This window comes from Eupeodes corollae, chromosome 1, assembly GCF_945859685.1.
Source record: "Eupeodes corollae chromosome 1, idEupCoro1.1, whole genome shotgun sequence".
NCBI lineage: Eukaryota > Metazoa > Arthropoda > Insecta > Diptera > Syrphidae > Eupeodes > Eupeodes corollae.
Genome location: NC_079147.1, coordinates 116,782,262 through 116,802,626, shown reverse-complemented (window position 1 = coordinate 116,802,626; position 20,365 = coordinate 116,782,262). Strand labels below are relative to the sequence as shown.

General features: G+C 32.2%; 1 protein-coding gene across 3 annotated transcripts in view; it reads left to right on the top strand.

The window, feature by feature from the left end:
* Positions 1-20,365, top strand: part of LOC129954222 (cell adhesion molecule Dscam2) — a 108,967-nt gene that overhangs the window by 71,958 nt on the left and 16,644 nt on the right. For all 3 annotated transcript variants that reach the window (XM_056067981.1, XM_056067982.1, XM_056067983.1), the window contains exons 18-27: positions 6,874-7,026; positions 7,178-7,700; positions 7,770-7,980; positions 8,094-8,349; positions 8,438-8,581; positions 11,320-11,628; positions 13,468-13,623; positions 14,068-14,247; positions 15,662-16,036; positions 16,363-16,488. In XM_056067981.1, coding sequence (XP_055923956.1) covers positions 6,874-7,026; positions 7,178-7,700; positions 7,770-7,980; positions 8,094-8,349; positions 8,438-8,581; positions 11,320-11,628; positions 13,468-13,623; positions 14,068-14,247; positions 15,662-16,036; positions 16,363-16,488 — 2,433 coding nt within the window. The remainder of the gene's footprint in view (positions 1-6,873; positions 7,027-7,177; positions 7,701-7,769; positions 7,981-8,093; positions 8,350-8,437; positions 8,582-11,319; positions 11,629-13,467; positions 13,624-14,067; positions 14,248-15,661; positions 16,037-16,362; positions 16,489-20,365) is intronic.

The window sequence follows — 20,365 nt, the reverse complement described above, 5'->3', positions numbered from 1 at the left end:
CATTCTACTATTCTATTGTTTTATGTTTTCCATTTGCTTTAACAATTTCATCTAGTAGTCAGCAACATTAATAATTAATCTAGTAACCTATTTCAAATTTCTTTAAAAATTGCATTATTCATTTTCTCATTGTTAATGTTAAAGTTTTAGTTGCCGCATTGTTTGAAGTTAATACAGGAGCGAAACTAATTTAAGTTTCGGAATTTATTTTAATTTTATTTGTTTTTATTGTTACGTCTTACGAGGCTTTTAGAAAATAAAATTGTTGTAGAAGAAAGTTTTTGCTTTTAAAATTAGTGGAAATAATTCAATTACATTCTCTGGTTTGAAAAAAAATTATTTGCCTGCTTCAAGAGGCAAACTAATGCTGCAATTGGTAGAGAAAAGCAAATTGAATGAACAACGTGAATTAGTTAAATTAAGGGGATTAACGTATTAACGTGGTATTTGAATTATGCCTAGTAATACGGTAAATAATCTTTATTTCTAATGTAACGCATTTGGAAACTATTCCACCCTGTGTGCTAAGTTCGTCAACGCTATCCAAATCAGGATGAGAAGCCCTTTGAGACTGATGCAAATTCTTCCCCAAATAAAGAAGGTATATAGGTACAATTACTAACAAAATTAAGCGTACACCAAATAAAAAAAAAGATATCTTGTTTTTACTGATGTAATTAAAGTAATAATTTTATTTTTTCTTTCATCATGCTTTTTAATTTTTTTTCAACATAATTAAAAAAACTTAAAGTGCGATTTAAAACCTCGAAAAGATAAAAAACACTTAAAAACTAATCAATTTGGTTACACAAAATTGGTCGTACATTTAAACTAAAGTATTTTTCTAAAAGCCAAGAAAGGTTAACAAAAACACTAAAAATAAAAAATTGAAATGTTCAATATTTGGTAGGACCACCTACCAGATTTTAGTTTTCAATTGGTTTTTTTTTGTATTGTTGAGCAACCATTCCCTCACAATAAGCGACGTGTGCTTAGGGTCGTTGTCTTGTAGAAAGTAAAAATTCCTGATAAGTTTAATTTTTTGGCGGATTGACACATGTTTCGCTTCAGGATTCAAGATATTTATGTTTGTCCATGATGGTTTCTATGAACTCGAAATAATTGTAGCCATTATCCGCCATAGTCATAGACCCCCTTACATTATGCAACCACCTCCATGTTTTACCGTTGGGCAAACACTGAGCTCAGTGTTGGACTTCCTCCAAGCAATTTGTCTATCGTCCGATCCAAAAAGATTTATTTTGGTTTCATCTGTGAACAAAACATTATTCCAAAAGCTTTGTGGCTTATTACGAAACATTGTAGCAAAATCTAAACGCTTTTTTTTGTTAAGGATTGAAAAAAGTGTCTCTTGCGAACGTTGAATTTGTTTTTTTTTTGAAGAACGCGCGTGCCGTACGGTTTCAGTTGACAAGGTCTTTCGATGCGTACCGCGATTTCCTATGTCAATTTTGGGACACTTTTCTTTGGGTTTTCTGCTATTTTTCGCACGATCAGTATCTCATCATATTGAAAAAGAATTTTCTTTAGGGCCCTTTAAAGATACATTTTCCTGAAATATATTTAAAAAAATATCAACAATATAATTGAATCAGTTCAATTTATCAAAAAAGTTCATCTTACTAGGTACTTAAAAGAAATAATTTTGAAAATTATTAATGGTGTACGCTCAAATTTGAGTCCAACTGTATATATTTACAAATTCGCAAAGGGAAGGCGTTTTCAATTTGTATTGGAAGCTGCGGTATATCCAGCGAATAGATTGGCTTTTGTCTTCTGTTGAACAGGTTCCCAACAAAAGACGACGAACCAACGATTCCCAAAAAAAAAAAAAACAGAAACAAGAAAATATTTCATTACCTTTGAAGGGAAGAAAGAACAAGTTTGTATGCAATTCTTACTTAAGACCCTAAATATTTCGAGTCGAGTTGTGTTGTACGCTTTTGAATAAAACTGCATTAAATATATCAGCAACGAATAAAAGAGGTAAAACTGTTCTGGAAAATGTAACTTCAGAAGAAATTAAAGCAGCAGTGCACTTTTTGTGAAGCACCTGAATCAAATGTGTTGGAGGACAAAGACAAAATTCTTGTTTAGAAGCCCAAAACATACAAAAATAAGTTATTAGTGATCAGGAAAAGGCCAAAAACTGTCGATCATTCATGTGTGCTAGTTTTGATCTACAGAAAATCTTAAGCGTTCCACATACGCAAAGCATGCTCGCTTATTATTCAAGGAAGTATACTCATATTATAACGAGACTATCCTTAAAAGTGGAATTCATAATGGCTATGCTTTTCCTTGGGGTGAGATTTATGGAATGCGGGGAGCAAATGAAATTTGTTCCATTCTCTTTTTAAACTTCATAACTATTGCTGATGACAGACAAACTGTGACTTCCATTGCAATGTTTTGCGATAGCTGCTCCTGCCAAAACAAAAATCGTCAGATTGCCTCAATGATTTTTTGTTTCTTTAAAAGAATGCTAAGAACATATATGAAATCTCTCAAACCTTTCTTCTGCCAGGACATACTTATATTCCTGTTGACTCTATTAAAGCGACCATAAGGTGATTCGTCAAAAAAGAACAACTAAGACGCCGACGGAATGGATAACAATGATTGCCAATTCAAGTATAAATCGAAGGAAGAGGTAATTAAACTAAATAGATGATTTTCGCGACTGGAAAAAACAAGGGAACAGACTCATTTTAAAATATCCGGATCCAACATTTTGTTGTTCTCTAAGTCATCCTCTGACCACCTTCATATACGTTGGATTTGTGCCAAACTCGAAATAAAGTCAAATGTCTTGCAAATTTCGATGAGCCTGATATTTATCCAATATCGGGGCCAAAGAAAAATGACTTAGAAGTGCTCATCAAGAAGAAGTTTATCCACGAAAGGTATGTATGTTCAGAAATACCGAGAAATCATTGTTATTGTTGATGTTTTACCAGAGACTGATGAAGAAGACGACTTATCAGAAAACCTATTGAATCAATGATGGCTCACAGCTTATTTGATACAGTGCTTGATTGTAAGTCACAGCTTATTTAATTCGCAAAGATATTTTATATAAAAATTAAAAATTAAGAGCTTCTTGTGGCAGTTTAATATATGATAACTCTTCGCATTTTCAACCGCTTGCAGTCTTGTGAGTATAAAATCTACTAACTTACTTGTCACTTCCGGTGTTATTTTTCTCCATTCTTCTAAGATTATTTTTTTCAGTTCGTTATTGTCCGAAATCTTGTGTTTTCAAATGTTGTTGTCTAATAATGGCCATAAGTTTTCGATGACATTAAAGTCAGGTGACTGTGCCGGTTTCGTCATCAAGTGGAGGCAATTCCAAATCAGTCAGGTCTGCACCATTCCTGATCTGTGTTTCGGGTCGTTGTCCTGGTTAAATCGAAAATTCGAACGAATTTTTAACTTTTTATCACTTGGAAAAAAATCAAACTGAATCCCAGAAACTGTTGTCTTTGGTGATTTGGTCCTTAGCAAAAGATAAACGGGTTCTTTGATTTGTTTGGCTGATTAGGTGTTTCTTTCGAGCAACTCTCCCACTAAAATCATGGTCGCGAAGCACACGACGGATGGTTTCAGCGCTACAAGATTTCCCTAATTCTTCATGAACCTCAGCAGCAAGTTTTTTTTTACGATAAATCTTTCATCAGCAAGATTGAAAATTTTGTTTCGTGGAATTCTTCCTTTGTCCTTGGTGCGATTTTCATGAACAAACCGCTCCACTACATGTTGCACCGTTTATGGGGTTGGTCAACATATTCGGCAATTTTGCGGACAGATTTTCCGCTTTTATAATGCTGAATAACCAATTCGCGGATTTCAACAGTTGTTCTACGACCCATTTTATTAAAAAGACTAAAATTGATACAACGTTTCACGATATCACACAAAAAATTATAAAAAAACAGTTTCAAATACCCATAGCAACAATAATAATAAGAAAACAACAACCAATTGCGGGCAAATAAAAAGTTAAGGTAGGTTAAATTATACGCGTATCAATTAAACTGTGATGTGTTGTTTTGATCAATTGCTACTTTTTGTAGCGAAAAGAGTAAGTATGTGGTATATGTTGGTACCCATTTAATGATTATAATAATTATACTTTGAGTATGAATCTATAAGCCTACGTACAATTTTTGTATGTGCTGTTATAAACTTTGGTAATTAATTGGTTTTTATTTTGTTCTAATTATTGTATCAAATAACTGTGAACCACTGTATAATGTTTTTTTAATAATTATTTTAACTTTGTTCATACTAAAATCTCAATAAATGCAAATGAACTAAACAATATTTTTTGAAATCCTATAATATTTCCTACCACCAATGATCTATGCTCCATTAGTTCTGTATCAAGCGACAATCTGTAGACCATGCAAATGTTTGTATATCTTGTAATGTGACCTGATATTTTTTTTTTAATTGAAGCCACCAAAACTGGTTCTCCTGCTCCACCCTATCAGTTCGGTCCTTCGGACACAGCCCTACTGAACCCAAGTAGCTTACTCCCTTTTCATTAAAAAAAAACTTTGAAGTGTCCTATAAAATAACTCTAAATGTACTCTTTTAACCGTCTGCATACACTCACCACCCAATTTTCGTTGTATTTCTTTTCTGTTTTTCCATTTCTATTTGACATTTCATCAATCTAAACGCAAAAAATAGTAGTACCCGTGGCATGATGGTTAGTGCGTTGGGTCTTGGGTTCAATCCCTGCCTATGTCATCTAAAGTCTTTTCAGGGGTACTGCCTCTTGCGAGGAATTGACAAATTCTCCAAGAGTAACTCTTGTCATGAAAAAGTGCTTTCTCAAATTGACCGTTCGGATTCAGCATATAAACTGTAGGTCCCCTCCATTTCTGACAACATTACTCGCTAATAGGAATGGTTAAGAGTTGTAAATCATTGGCCCTAGTTCACAACGAAATGTTGCGCCACCCTATTTATTTTATTTAAACGCAAAAAATATTATCTAGACCTGAATTCATACAAAAATAAAAGTGACCCAATCTTTTCTGCTGTTTTTATGACAAAATATTCTAGCAATAAATTAAATTTAACTTATTTAACTTCTTTTAAGAATTTTTTTATCTATAAATAAATTTAATATACATATGCTATGTAGTGCAGGTACCTAATTTATTTCAGTTTTACTAATTATTATTATTTATTATTATTAGTTTGTAATTAATGCTTCTCTCATAAATATATATTTTTATGAAACGAACATTTGATCATATCTTTTATTTCGATGATGGTGAGGTGAGCGGGCGGAGTATAACAGTAGAAGTTTGAATTTTTGAAAATGTTCTCTTTTTTTCAAACACGTTATGTACACCCTACTCTGGGGTCAAGCCGACTGCTCTAAAACAGCCGTTTCGTCAGAGCGAAGGTTCCTCTGGCTCTGGTCAGAGCAGCATTTATATGTCTGTCGAAATATAAATACTGATCTAACCAGATACCGAAGTACTTCACTACACTTTTGCTTGCTAATGGCTGGCCCATCTTGCGCCAGTTCTTACACGTATCCCTCGTGGCCCTATCCATCGGAGTCCGGGACAGAATTGTCTCCGACTTCCGGACATTTATTTTCAGTTTCCAGTCACCGCAATATCGCTGAATCTTGTCGAAATCACGCTGCAAGAGAATTCTAATAACCTCAACCTTTCGGCCGTTCTGTACGCAATTAGATCTTCGGCGTACTCAATTGCCTTTGTAAGACTTCCTATCAGATCGCTGGTGTAAATGCTGGAGAGAATCGGCGAATTCACCGATCCTTGTTGAAGACCATTTTAAGTGACCTCATAGTTAAACAGTATAATATTGAACAAAAAATGAATTAATAATTTTTTATAAATAAAAGAACTAAAAAAAAAAATTTAATATTGTCGATGTTTTTCAACAAAAAAAGGTATAACTTCCAAAATAATTGTATGTACTTATTAATATTGTTTTTAATATCTGGTAGAAATTTTAGAAAATTGGTACTAAAAATTGGTAAATATTGATATTGGTTTTAAAATTGTTTTATCTTATAAAAGGCATTTTCGTCTACGTTTGATTAATTTAAATAAAATTCAATCCTTCGGAACTATGTTGGCTTATCTTTAAAATCGGTTAAAGAGTGTGTCTTCAAATTTATAATAATTGTTGTCTTTAGGACAGATATGAAGCATTTTCAAAAAGTGTTTCCTAGAACTTGTATTTTCAGTGATGATTTTTCTTTAAACTATACCAAAATGTGAAAAACGCCTTTTATTTGAAGTCAACGTAATATTTTGTTGTTCAGTAACTTTTTCTTTTGATTGGAACGAGGCCTTTCACTTAATTGAGCTGTTCTGATTATTCGGTGATATGTGTATAAAATAAAAGTTTCCAACCACGAGCGCCAAGCACAAAATCGCAAATCCTTCTTCTGTCTGTTTCTTTTATTAACGATCTTAACCCTAAGGGACAATTTTTTTTTGTTCTTGTATTATTTGGACTAAAAGATGAAAAAAAAATCGTATGAGCTGAGGGTACAATTATTTCAAAATTTATCTTTCAAATATCACGTATAAAAAGGAGAAAACTTTTAAAATAATGCAAGAAGAAGAATAATAAGATATTAACTCCTTATTGTTAGTTTAAATTTTGTATGTTAATTATGAACTTTGACAAAATTATCTTGCGAATATTTTTACTCAAAAGCAATTTTATAAAATTGTGGATGATCCCGCTATTCTAATATTCGGTTCTTTTATTCATGTTATTTATTCGGAAGCTCAGTATTTTTTCAATTTCACATAAGGTTACTGTTAACAAATATTTTTTGCTCAGGAAAACAATCCAAGGATTTTAAACCGCTCAACATGCGAAATAACTCGCTCGTACTTAATTTAGCAACTGATGTAGACGAAGGATATTACATGTGTCAGGCTGCAAATGAAATCGGTGCTGGTCTAAAGAAAATAATTCGCATTAACGTGAATGGTAAGCATATTTACATACACACATTTTGAAAAATCTTATACAAATTATTGTGTAAATACTCCTTCTTCATTTAATATACATAAATATTTGTTCGTTTTAAAATAAATCAAATTATCTTAAACTGTAACCTTCAAATATAATCCTCAAACAGAACCTGCTAGATTCGAGCAACCTGCGCGTAATGTTTCTTCCCGCCGCAACGATCCAGTTACTCTACAATGTCATGCCAAGGGCGATGAACCCATAACTATTTCATGGACGCACAACAACGGTCGCATCGATTTAAACAACTATCGATTCAGTATTGCCGAAATGAAAACAGACAAGGGTGTTGACTCTCAGCTGTCTATATCTCGCTCGGACCGACATGACTCTGGACTTTACAAATGCATAGCGGAAAATCCTTACGGGCGAAGTGAACAAATTATATTCCTTGCCGTACAAGAGCGACCTGACATCCCATCTAGTTTAGAGGTTTTTGAAGTAGGCAGTCGAACGGTCAAGCTTTCCTGGCGTCGGCCTTTCGATGGTAATTCCCCCGTTCTTAGCTATCTCGTACAATATCAGCCGTTGAAATATCTCCAGAGCCATTCAGCCTTGGGCATGGCCAAAAACGAATGGAATGGGCCAAATATAATTAACGTCACTCTACCCTCAACGAGTGTCAGCAAGAGGTATCGTATCCTTTATTTTTAGGAGCTTTTGTTTTGGTTACATTGGAATTAAAGTCAACATTTTGGTAGCTATGACACTGACCTACGGGAAAATGCTATTGTAACGGGCCTTACTCCAGCTACTACGTTCCTTATTCGTATGCAAGCAATAAATGAAATTGAAAGGAGTCAGTTTACAGAACCAATAGTGCTTAAAACGCAGGAAGAAGCCCCAACGGAGGCACCATCAAATGTTCAGGTTCAAACTGGAGGAGAAAGTGAGCTTATCGTCACATGGCAGGTTTGTCAATTTATACATTGTAGATGTAAACATACACATATGTACATAAAGCATTCATTACATATATAAGTATTAATTTTCACATTACATTAATTTGTAATTACAAAATAAAGATACCTCCAAGAGAATCTTGGAATGGGGAACTCATCGGGTACACGGTAAATTGTACTGAGGAAAAGCTAAATATCAACTACATTAGCGTGGTTAATAATTCATTAAAATCTGTCGTCGTTAATGGTTGGGCCACCACGAAGGCAACTATTCGTAATCTTCGAAAATATACAAGATATGCAGTAATGGTGCGTGCCCTAAACAGTTTTGGTTCGGGGCCATGGAGTTCAGCAGTCCTGGGCACTACTCTAGAAGGGGGTAGGTCTCATTAAAATATATATATCCATTTTTTTTCAGCCAACAAATAATAAATCCTAACGATTTCATATCATTTGTTCTTTTTAAGTTCCGGAAGCTGCACCACAAACAGTCAACTGCACTGCACTATCTTCTCAGAGTCTAAAGATATCCTGGTTAGAACCATTATTGCAATTTCATGGTGGTATCATACAAGGATACAAGATTTTATACCGGCCATGCGTGGATCTTAGTAAGTTACTATTTTTAAATTTAGTAGCTATTTATTTAAATTTAAACCTTTTAGATGTATGGATGTCGGTAATAATTTTAGAATTATATATTTATATTTTAATGAAAAATTTTCAAATATTTAGAATAGATAGAAGCAAACCGCCATACTTGAACATTTCGTAATATTGCATACCTCTTGCCTAAATTAAAACTTTTCCTAACCTAATAAAAAATCTGGAAAGAAAACGAAACAAGAGGAAAATAATTAATATAGAAAAAGTATAAGTTTAGGCAAGCTGTGGTATTATGTAATAGTCCAGTCATTTAAGCTTAAATTATGTAAGAAACTCGAAATGCTCTATACACAGCTGTAAGTTAGTAAATACTTGAATATTTGTAAATATTTGTTAATTTTTGTTAACTATTACATTATAATTTATCATTTTCTTCATGCATTTAATCTTTTTCCTAACATTTAAAATAATAAGGGGAAAAATCTAAATCATAATATAATTATATTCCCATTTACTATCTAGTTTAGGATTTGCTGCTTCTTATAGCAATACGGTACAGTATAAAGTTTAAGCAGTTTACCACCCACTTCCTCGTATTTTCTTATCAGAGTCAGGTGCATTTCTACAATATCTTTTGATAATTATTCTCATTCCATAAGACATATTTTATTTCTGCACGCATCAAGTGGCTGTGACAAAACTTCTTCGCTATTTAAAAAGGAAAAAAAAGGAAAACGTTTCCTTAGCTCTTTAGCTTGTGGCCAAAGTTACGGACAAGCCTGTCTTAATGCTTTACCATATCAGAGCGACATTATAACAAAGATGGATCCATTGATCGCGAAAAAATAGAAGAACTTGAGACAAATGTCGTTGAATGCGATAATGAAGACCAGTTTGAAATTTTCCAGCAGCCGGAAGACGACGATGAAGAGGATGACGATGATTAAAATTATAAATTGTAGTTTTTGTAACCTTTATTGCATTTTTTTAATTTTAATAAAAATAAATGTATTGAACGATATTATTTATAGGTGGCGCAACAGTCCGTTGAAAACTAGGGCCTAGTGGGAGCACTACCTTTGACCGCAGACCAAAATCACTTTTAACGAAATCTCGCAAATTTGAAAAAATTTCGCATAACGAAATCTCGCATTCTCAAAATAACTTATTTTCAAATCTCGCATTTTCAAAATCTCGAAACACAAAATCACTCATTTTTTTTGAAAATCTTGCTAGTGTCAAAAAATCTTACACTATCGAAATCTCGCATTACAAAATCCCGCAGTGCAAAATCTCGCATATTAGAAAAAGTCAACCAGTGATTAATGTTTATATAGCAATTAAACTATTTTTTGCATTTATTTAACAGAAAATTAAACGATAATGTTTTTTATTACAAACAACAAACATTTTTTTTAACTAAATTAAATAAAAAAACTGTACAATTTTCGCGCGCGCGAATAAATAAATATTTTATTTTAAACGCGAGATTTCAAATTTCGGGATTATAGTTTGCGAGATTTTAAAATTGCGGGATTTGCAGAAGCGAGATTTTGTGATTGCGAGATTCTAAAAAACAAGATTTTAGTCTGCGAGATTTTAGTTTGCGAGATTTTGTGAACAAGATTTTAATCTGCGGTCTTTCGTAGCCAACCCGGCCTAGTGACTTACAACGCAAAGAAACAACGATTTTTGTGACCTTCGACCTTGAAATTTAATAGATGCGTGCTCCCATATTAGGTTTTGAGACAACTTTTAAGGTGTCAATATACAAGTATTTACAGACTTACAGCTGGGTATCTCCAATTTCGAGAACTTACTATAAAGCGATAACAAATTCGTGAACCTTAATTTTCTATTTAGTGTGTTTATTCCTCCATTTGTTTGTAGAAGGGTCAAAACAAGCCCTTTTTACTATAGACGCGGGGTCCATCTCCCCTCGTTTAAGGGGTGGGGTAATTTTACAAAAAATGAATTAAAATCTAAAAATTAAAAAAAATCGGATTGACAGTTTTTTTATAAAAAAAATAAAAACCTAAAAAAATACATTACTAAAAGTTGGTAAAAATTGATTTTGGACTCAAATATCTTTTTAAAAAAATGGAGATATTGCCTTCAAACTAATTTTATCTCATAAGAACAATGTTTTCGACATTCAGTATTTTTTTAATATCCAACCTTCAATTTTTTCATAAATAATTAAAATGTACAAAAAATATAGTAGGTACGCAAAATTGATAAAAATGTACGTTCGATTCTCAATATCTCGTGAATAATAGAAGATATTGATTCCAAATTAATTTCAAAAATATATTTTGAAATCAAACTATTTCATCATACCTATGCAAAATATTGTTATTAAAAACCTACAAACCTGTTAGCAAGACAAATCGACAGACGGGATGGGAAGTTATCAGAGTGGGTAGCTTTCCAGCCTCATTTTTTTAGATTCTAAGTCAATTTTGTATAAAATGGCCCCTATCGCCTAAACCCCCAAACCCAATCCACAGTAAAAAGTGCTTGCTTTTGACCCTTTGACCTGCCGCTAGGACTGCTAATACATGTTTTGAAATATATCCAGGTATACTTTTTTAATATGTCATAAGGTTCTATCGATTGAACTACATAATTCGATAACCTAATGAGCTAATAGCTAAATAATACATCGCCGCTTGGACTATTTTGTTTTTTACTTCCAAACTCACTCAAAACTTACACCAATACTTTCATCTTTCTTTCGTAGACGACTTTGCTTCAAAAATGGAAATTAAAAGAACATCCAATTTAGAAACATACCTGCATACATTGCACAAAGCAACAAACTATTCCATACGAGTTCTAGCGTACACTTCATCAGGTGATGGCTTGGCAAGCAATCCAATCTACTGCCAGACAGAGGATGATGTTCCAGATGCACCTTCTGCCATAAAAGCAGCTGCACTAACAGCAGACTCTATTTTGATTTCATGGCTTCCACCAAAGAATCGAAACGGAATAATATCGCACTATACGGTATATTCGAGGGAGGCTGGACGCAAGGGACAAGCAAAATGTTAGTATAATACGTTATATATACGACTATATTATATACAAATGTGTACTCTTCGAAACTGTTTGCTTGAACGTGTAGCAAGGGAAGCATCAGCAGCTTTGTTGTTGGCTATATAGGTTTCCTTCTACAATATTGTGATGATGTTCCTTCATGTGTTTACGTAAAAACCTTGCAGTTCTAGTTATAAAAGAGGACGAACAACTATGTGTGCGCCTAAAGGTTACATAATATGCTCTTTGAATTGATTGGTTTATGTCGGGGTTAATATAATTAAATGATTTATATTCATCTCTGGACTGAAATTTGTTTTGATGGGTCGACGATTCTTTTAACAAAAAACTATACCCCTTATTGGTCAATTTAAATTAAATGCATTTAAGATATCAGTTGTTTTTATCAACATCAAGAATGGAATATCATTTTTTTCCGATCTATGACATGCGTTACTTACACCAGGTACCTACATATGGTGTTGGGTAAGGATGTAAAAATTCATACAAATTGCAAAAGACAACGAATGGCAACTATAATTATTATTACTACGACTACCAATTATATTAATTTTATATTTTGGAAAATTAATTAAAATTATTTCCATAAAACAAGGCCAGATTAGAAAACAAGAAATACAAAATTCAATTAAATAATAAATAAACAACAAAATATTCTTGAAAAGACTGGAAGAAAGAAGGTAAAGGTTGTTTTTCGTGTCAGTAAGAAAATATAAAGTTATTACCCACTTAATGGTGGCAAGTCTTAAAAACAATTTGATTTTATTTAAGAGAATCGGAAAAGCCTTTGAAGATCTTTAAATTTCGTTGCTGCAATATTTCTTAAGAATCAGAAAAATTTAATTTGTAGTGAGTTAAGCCTTTTTCGTTATACTTTAAAGCGTCACAGTGGGATCATAATTTTCCCTGGTTTAACTAACAGCTTGCATTCATACTAAGAGCTTAAATTTAAATAATTTACGGTGTAGGGAATAATATAATCACGAGCCTTTTATTTCCGTTCCGTAATTTCTTTTATATTGTCTAGTGCAAAGAATAAACTTCCATTTGGGTGTGTCCCTTAACCAATACTTAATAAAAAGAGCTTCATCTTCCATGAACATCAAGGATTTATGTAAATTGTTTGAACAAATACTTAAAGATGCTACTACAAAGAACGACACCGTTGGCCTTCGCAGGGAGATTAGTGAGGTAAAAATGTGGGTTCACCTGTGTCAGAAACTCATATCGAAAAGGATACCGAAAAGCTGTTGAAGAGAGCAAGAAATTATTCTTGTGAATTGAAAATAGAATAGTTCCATTGAAATCCGAAACAAAATATTTAGGCATCAATTAATTCAAATTAAATAAACCTGCTCGGATACCAATATTATCATAACAAAAAAAAATTACAATAGTTTTTTAAATAAATTTGTATTCAAAATCAACTTCGACCCCAAAATTTAACCAACCTTTATTAAAAAATATTAGACAATATCAAGAATTTACTTTGTAAGAAAAAAATATTGCGCAATAAAATTTAAGCTGGGTCAAACATTTTGTTCAATCAGTACGCAATGTTTCAGTACAATCACTTTACTTTGAATTATATTATACAATCATATACATATGTACATATATTGTGGAATAAATAACTTAAATCATACTACTTACTAAAATATGTAATCAATAGATCATTCTGATTATCAGCAAATCAACCAAACAGTAATAAAAGGCATTCTGTTTTGTAAAAACTATAAAATGATGTAATAAATTATTTGTATGCTTTTATTCACTGTCTTTCCTTTATTTCTAATCTACCCTCATCCAATCTCTTGACCGGATAAAGCTCACATGGTTCGGGTGGACGAGAACGGATATCCAATAACATTCGAATCCAGAGGCCTTGTCGAGAACCAAATGTACGAGTTTTGGGTTTCAGCCTCAACATCCGTGGGGGAAGGTGAGCCAACGTCAGTGGTCGCCCAAGCAACTAATACACGAGGTAAGTGTGGAATGCATCATTCTCTTTTATCATTATATGACATCAATTCCTTCTCTGCCTTATCCTGTCTGATCCCCTTATAGCCACTAATTCAAACAAATCCAAATGGGATGTCAAAATTGAATTCAAATGGCCCAAGGCATCAATAAAATGAACACTCGTATGTACTCGTACGTACAAATAAAATGTGTATGCCAATATTCAAATTGGTTTCGAATGCAATTTCAAAATCCCGATCAAAACAATTTTGTATTTACTCGGAAAGGCTCCTCAGTAGAACAATCCTGGAAAACCACGTCACATTTCCGTCCCAGAATACCCTTCCATAATAAACTTGAACCTTTTATTGGAAAAGCAACGTTGCTTCTAACATCCTAGCTATATTCATGTACAGCCATGCGAAATGGATGAGAGAATAACATTTCCAATAATTTTCTTTTGCAGCACCGGCACGAATAGCATCGTTCGGGCAAACAATACGAAAGGCTGTCGGAACAGGTTTGATTTTGGAATGTTTGGCTGTGGGTAATCCTACTCCTCGAGCAAGATGGTTGACAAGAGATCGTCCGGTAACATTTAGTCCTTTCTATGAGGTTACAAATGAAGGAAACTTAAAAATACATAGTAAGTATACTTATATGTTTACGTATTGTACACATACCAGTGCAGTAAAATAAGGCGAAAATAGAGGTCAACCCCGGAATGAAAGAAACTAAGCTGGTGATTTGTTTATACCTCCTTTCTATTGGTTTTCTAATAATTTTGTAGAAAGTCTCATAAAATCTTGTGTCTGCATACCAATTCCTAAAACAAAATAAATAAATTAAAACTGGTGGGCAACGCCCAACAATTGTTTTAAATTAAATTGTTTGTGGCCGCCAAATTTTTGGCAACCCACTCGCACGACGCAGACACGAAATTTTATTAGACTTTAAGTATTGTTTATAACACTTACAAGAATGTGTAAGCGAATTTCCAGGTTGATATCTCTTATTTCGAGGCAAAACCCTTATTTTATAGACTCTACATGTGATATGCATGAGTATTTTGTTACACAATCACTTTGAGTTGATAAGTTGTGTTAGCGTCCTATATAAATACAATCATATTATTATCGATGTTTCTATATTTAGTATTAAAAAATATTTAATATTAATTTAAATAAAAATTTCATTTTTACTTTTAAACACTTACCTATCATTGAAAAATTATAAAATTAAATTGAATTGCACTTTATAATAAAAGAATGTTGAGAATTGTAATGAAATTATTATACCTAGTCTAAAAATAAAAGGATTAATTATGAGTTTAATTGAGAGAAGTTGGAGTAGCAAATTTAGCATAGATCCTACTTGTTCTTGAGATATCTGCCTGAACGTACATATACACGCACACACGCGCTCTCTAACAATAATTAATTTTGAATTTTCGTCGTCCATAGCTCAAGAACCAGAAGAGATATCGACTTCAAATAAATTTTGCTATACAGGTAATAAGGCAGAAAGATGCAGAAAGGACTCTAAAAAAATTGGGTGGTTTTTTTACCATACAAGTTTAATATTCTTAAATCAACTATTCTTGCTGCATCCACAGCTTTAGATGGCAGCACTATATACTATTTTCGTACATTTCAAAAATACATATGTATGTCGTTGTATTGTACATATTGTATATTCAAAAACTATGAAATAAAAAGTATTTAAAGTAGTAAAACGAGAGTTATTAAGTGTATTTAGAAAAATAAACTCTCAGACATTTCGATCCTTGAAGTAAGAAAGTTTGATAACTCTTTCATCTTATTTTCTTATCATCAAAAACGCTCTTTTAAGTCGCCCTTATTTATATACTAATTAATATACAAATGTGTGCCTGCATATGATATTCTGTATACAAAATTGAGAGATTCAGAAAAGGAACAATTTGTGACATATTTCATTTTATACAAGTACGAATAAAGTAATATCAATTATGATAACGAATTATAGAATCAAAAACCTAAATTACTTTTTAATATTGTAATAAACTTCTTTTAAAATAGGTATCGAAAGTAGCCTTTCTGGAAACTACTCCTGCACAGCAAATAACCTTTTTGGCAGCGATGAAATTCATTACCAAGTGATTTCAATGAAACCACCAGCATCCCCTCAAATAATTGTACAATACGCATCTGCAGATAGTATACGAATAAGCTGGGATGCTCCCGAAGACGGGGGAGCACCCCTTCAGGGCTATACAATATCTTATAGAATGGTTGGAGGTACATGGACGTCCATTGAACTAACGCCCGAAAATACTGCTTATACAATAACAGGACTGAAGTGCGGCAACCAATACATAATCAAAATGTCTGCTCATAACATTGTAGACAGTGGCACGGCATGTGAGGAGATTAACGTATGGACCAAGGGAAAAGGTGAGTTGTATGTGAAAGACCCTGCACATTGTGAGTGCACTACTCATATCTACATAAACTGCAATTCAATTTTGTGGTTGAGTCAATTTAAATTATTATTGATTAATCAGTTCAATTGATGTTGGGGGTAGATTTGAATTATATCTGAACCTGGAACTGAATGCTTGTTGGTGGCTTTAACGCGGTCATTGACTTTCAAATTCAAACATTTATTGGAACATTCAATTCTCCTGCTTCGCCCGCAATTCCAATTAAATTTACATTTGTATCTAACATGCATACATTCTATATTGATATTTGCTTTCGGTCTTTCTTTTGTTTTACAGTTTCCCAGGCTCCAAATGGCAACGAACTAATCGTAACCAATGCAACGTGCGTTAATTTAAAGCTGGCAACATGGAACAATGGTGGATGTCCAATTAGTCACTTTGCTATTGAACATCGTCCATTAGGTGAGTTCTTTTTAGGTCACTTGTAAAATGTATTTTATTCCTATTTTCGGTGATATTGTTTTTCAAAATGGAGTTTTTGCTAGTTGAAGTAATATTTTAGATACATACAGCACACACTAAATCTTCTTAGAACTCCGTGTAGGATGGAGGCCTCGTACAATTTTAGTGAAGCCACTATTTTTGGACATTTTTGACAAAATCAAAAAAAAACATATTGTTTGGCCACAAACAGTGGCATCTCACTGAAAATTACTCTGCAATTTTTTTAATTTTGCTTAACTAGGAAAATAAAAATTATTTTGAAAAAATATAACCAAAATACAAAATCGCCTCTTTCTCCCCAAAAAATACCCTATATACCCTACCTAACCACAAGTAATCAATATACAACCGAAAAGCTCCAAATAAATATAAAGATTCTATCTCTTCATGAAGTACTACCTCGGATGAATTAACGAAAGACTTAATTTGAGACAAAAGATTACAGCAAGTAGGTTGGTTTAATACAAGAAAAATATTTTAGAATGGAGGGTCTATCCAACTCGTTTAAGTTTCAAATTTAAAATTAATTTTTCAAAAACTATTGACAATTTTATTTAAATACAAAATTCAAGAGTGGGTTTCTGGCTTTTCAAAACACTTTAAAATGGATCTGTAAATGTATGTAAGTTTTATTATTTTTGTCTATTTTAATTCAATTTTTTTTTGAAAATTTAACACTAAACAATCACATATGATTTTTTACATGTCTAAACATAACCTACTCGCTCTAGCCTTTTGGTACACCTTATACCAATCGCCCGGTATACATGAATTTTCGTTATTTTTTTCTTTCGCAAGGTGTACAAGCGGTAAAATGGTAATAGAACCAGCGCGCGTTGCCACAATGTTACAAGTGTAACAAAAGTGTTACACCTTTCTTAATTTGTTTGTATTTGTTACTATGTTACTTTTTTTCTTTTTGTTACACTTTTTTCTCCATACTCCATAAAGAGGTCACAACCCCAAGTGTCTAGTGGCCATTTCATAAATGTGGAACACACAGAATTTCAACCATAGACACACCATATAAAGACCGGAAACCAATCTGCCATTCTGGCTTGCCTACAAACTGAAACGTTAATTTTCACGCACCCTTCATTGTAACATCAATTCCCCACAGCTAAAGTCAATTCACCACGAAAATAAAGTAGAGTGATGTGAAATTCTTTATAGAAGGCACCTAGTGGCTACGGCGACATTAGTTGTTGCATTTTTTGGGAAAAGCACAATAACTCAGTCGACAAATAATGACGGATTTGTATTGAACAGTTAAAAACAATCATTTTTTCACTATGGCATTAGGCATTAGGGGCAATTTAAAAACATATGTACGTTAAATGGAAACAATAATGGTAATACTTACAACTAAATTTTATAAATTTTTTTAAAGCCAACACTTTTGTCTATTAGCTTGTTTTTAAATCAAGTCAAAACTATGCAAATTGGTCCAAGTGAGTTCCAATGTTCGTATTTTCCTATCAAAAATGGTTAAAAATGCAAATATTGGAATTCATTTTGTCATTTGACAGCTAAAATCAAATCTAAAGTTCTCACCACAGCAATTTACAACAATGTAAACAAATATGGGTGCGAAAGATTCCGGTCTTTATATGGTGTGTCTATGATTTCAACTTCTAGATTTAAATTAATGTTTTTAGGCCAAATATCAATCAACTAAAAATTCTCTCAAATCAAATTCTATAGTTGCTCAATTTTTTTTCTCAGAGATAAAAATCAGACTACAGAGTTGATTATAATTTGAAGAAGATGTAAGCTTTACTTATGCAGTGTGATTCGTATAAAGTGCTAAATGGCTGCCCTGCGACATGAAAAAAATTCTTCGTTAGAGAGGTCTACTTTCCCCTTTTTACGTGGAAGAGACAATTTTCAAAAAAAATGCATTTTTTAACTTAACTTTTAAATAAAGCTGATGGGTGAATAGTTGTTTAAAAATAATTTTTTAACTTGAAACTTACAAATTGAATTGAATTTTCAAATAAAAACCTTGCACATACACTTTTGAAAAAATAATAATTTTAAATTAAAAAGTCTTTTTGTGGACATTTCATTCAAAAATAATAATTCAAAATCCTTCCTGAACTTGCAGAACTAAACTTCCCCTTCCATTCGATTTTTGGCATGTCTGAACCTAACCTACTCGCACTAGCCTTTTAGTGCTCCTTATATCAATAACCCTGCATTTCACAATATTGATAGTTTAGATTTTTCTCAAAATTTTACTGTATATTGAAAATAGAAATAAGATGACATTTGTTTGAAGCCAATGTCCTTGATTTTTGAAAAGATATTCGAGCCGAAATTCAATTTTTAAAAACTTTTAATAATGCTTTTTTTTAGGTTTTTATTTTTTGTAAAAAAAATTGTTCAATCGAGATTTTCTTGGTTGCATAAAATTATTTTTGAGATGAAATAATTTTTTTTTTGTAATGTGTTTGAGGTGACACTTATTTTTTTCAGTTTTTTTGATCAGGATACCTTTTTTCGTCAACTATATCTCAAGAACCAGTAAAAATATCGACTTTTAATATACATTTTGATATGCCGATAATATCACATAAAAATGCAGAAAGAACTTTAAAGATTAAAATCATGGTTTTTGATCCAACCCGTCTGTCGATTTGTCTTAGACTTAAACAAAATATTAATAAAAATATTTTGTGTGAGATTCAAAATTTGAAGTCATTATCTTTGTATGGTCTGCTAATACTTGATTCGAAAATTATGTCAATTTAATCTGTCTAAAAAATTAATTAATAGTTAGATACAATATTTGGCATACAATAAAATAAGTTTCTGCTCCCGAGATTTTTATTCGAAAATCCATTTTTTGCAATTTGACTAGCATTTCTTGAAAGTGTATATTTTTTATATAAAAACAAAATACGGATTGGATTTTTCTAGGACCATTATCTTACGATAATAAAAAAATTGAACACAGAATTAACCGCTTTGAAGTCAATACCTTAACTTATTCAATTAATATTGAGAATCGAACATCAATTTTTACCAGTTTTGTATTGTAATTTAATTTGTATGAAATACTGAATGTTGAAAACAATGAATTTTGAAAAAAAATGTTTTTTATGAGATGACTTTATAGTTTCAAGAAAATATATCTAATTAAAAAAAAAACTAAATTAAATATCTTTAGAATAAAAGAAGATTTTGACTTCCAAGTTGTTTTATGCGAAAGAAATAGTATTGTTAACCTTTTTGTTAAAGGCAGCGCTTTCCTATAGAAATGTATTGATGAAACTCGAAAATATACCCTCATCAAACAGCTTAAACTTAAATTTTTGATTGCAAATCTAGGCTGTCTTGATAATAAAAAGACTGGTTACATAAATTATACTATTTTAAATTTTTAACCTGGTACCAATAGGAAGCTCTTAAAAGAATTTACATCCCAGCCTTTGTTTAGTTAACTCATTAACTCTTATTTGAGTCTTAAAACGTGAGGGTAAATCTTCGGGTTTTCAAGCTACAGGTACAACTTACTTAATGGAAGAATGTATAGAAAATGTAAAAAAAACAGGGAGATTTTCATGAAGCGTATCTTATTGGAAAGTTTAAATTGGGTCAAAAGAACAAAAAATAGCATGTGATGTCTATTTTCCTCATAGTAGCCGAGAGAAAAAAAAGTATTTCACTCTATGCGGTTTCATTGTGGGATATATTGGATTAAACCCCTTTTAAACCACCCTGGTTACTACCTTCTGTATTTTAACATACACCAATACTCATTAAAACAACCACAAAATTCAATATTTCATTAATTACATTTTGGTATAATTTTTTTTTATTTCAAACCCAT